The sequence below is a fragment of the Triticum dicoccoides genome, unplaced genomic scaffold, assembly GCF_002162155.2.
Source record: "Triticum dicoccoides isolate Atlit2015 ecotype Zavitan unplaced genomic scaffold, WEW_v2.0 scaffold22017, whole genome shotgun sequence".
In the NCBI taxonomy this organism is placed as follows: Eukaryota; Viridiplantae; Streptophyta; class Magnoliopsida; order Poales; family Poaceae; genus Triticum; species Triticum dicoccoides.
Window position 1 is genome coordinate 1 of NW_021241739.1, and position 1,285 is coordinate 1,285.

At 49.4% G+C, this 1,285-nt stretch overlaps 1 protein-coding gene across 1 annotated transcript; it reads right to left on the bottom strand.

The window, feature by feature from the left end:
- Positions 1–368: 368 nt before the first annotated feature.
- On the bottom strand, positions 369–1,013 carry LOC119345266 (dirigent protein 22-like). The gene has a single exon (XM_037615407.1). The coding sequence runs from the start codon at positions 924–926 to the stop codon at positions 411–413; it is 516 nt and encodes a 171-aa protein (XP_037471304.1). The 5' UTR covers positions 927–1,013; the 3' UTR covers positions 369–410.
- Positions 1,014–1,285: the final 272 nt, after the last annotated feature.

Below are 1,285 nucleotides of genomic sequence, written 5' to 3' on the forward strand. Positions count from 1 at the left end.
AATAGCAACATACTAAACGATCAGGTGCTAAGCTAATGGAATGGGTCATGTCAATCAGATCATTCTACTAATGATGTGACCTCGTTAATCAAATAACAACTCATTGTTCATGGTTAGGAAACATAACCATCTTTGATTAACGAGCTAGTCAAGTAGAGGCATACTAGTGACACTCTGTTTGTCTATGTATTCACACATGTATTATGTTTCCGGAAAATACAATTCTAGCATGAATAATAAACATTTATCATGATTATAAGGAAATAAATAATAACTTTATTATTGCCTCTAGGGCATATTTCCTTCAGCTCCATTATATATGAAATTAAACCAAGTTAAACAGCAGCCAGAACATATCCAATTCTTATTCATGCTATTTAACTCTGGGTAAAATTTGACCAGGGCCGAGACTAGTGCATGATGAATACGTTGTACTCAACGGTGGCGTCGCCGGTCTTGAGGTCCAAGGTGTGCGTCCTGGCCTGCGCGTACCCCCGAGCCCACCTAAAAACGCCGGTACCGCCAACGACAGCCATCTCTCGGACCTCGGTGAACACAGCGTTGCGACCCATAATGGCGACGCTGCTGCTGTTGTACTTGCCGGCGGTGAAGACGAAGCTCATGAGCATGAGCAGCGCCAGCTGGTCCTTGCCGGCGGCGATGTAGGTGCCCTGGGCGCGGCCCGTGAGCCTGGATGAGTTCATGCTGGGCCCCTCGGTGAGTGAGTTGTCCATGACCATGACGACGCCGAAGGCTGTCTTGGAGGTGTTGGTCGTGGCCGCGCGTGCCACGGGCACCGATGATGGGTCCGGTCCGCTCACCACGTCGTGCCAGTACACCTTGAGGTGCGTCTCCTTCTCGGACGATGCGGTCTGTGGCTTCATGGTGGCCAGGGCGAGGAGGACGAAGAGCGCGGCAGAGGCCATGGATTTCCCTTGTGTAGTCGGTGTTTTGCTGTTGTGATGCTTTTGTGGGCTTGGCTGTGATGTGTGCTGTGTGCATACGCTAGTATTTATGCGCTGCGGCTGGGCGCGAAAGCGGGTATGCGTACATTACGCGGCGCATTAACAGTTCAGCGAGAGATATATGTGTTCGGCTCGTTGCTTCACAGTAGGTAAACCGGCTCATCTGCGCCCAACCACCGTCCTGGCGATGTAAATGGTGGTGCGTATTTTTCGGAACCGGATCCTCTAACATCCTCAAGGGATGTCACGTAAACTACAGTAACCGTGACATCCCTCCTTCACATCCATATGATTAAGCCTAAAATAATTATAATTAATTT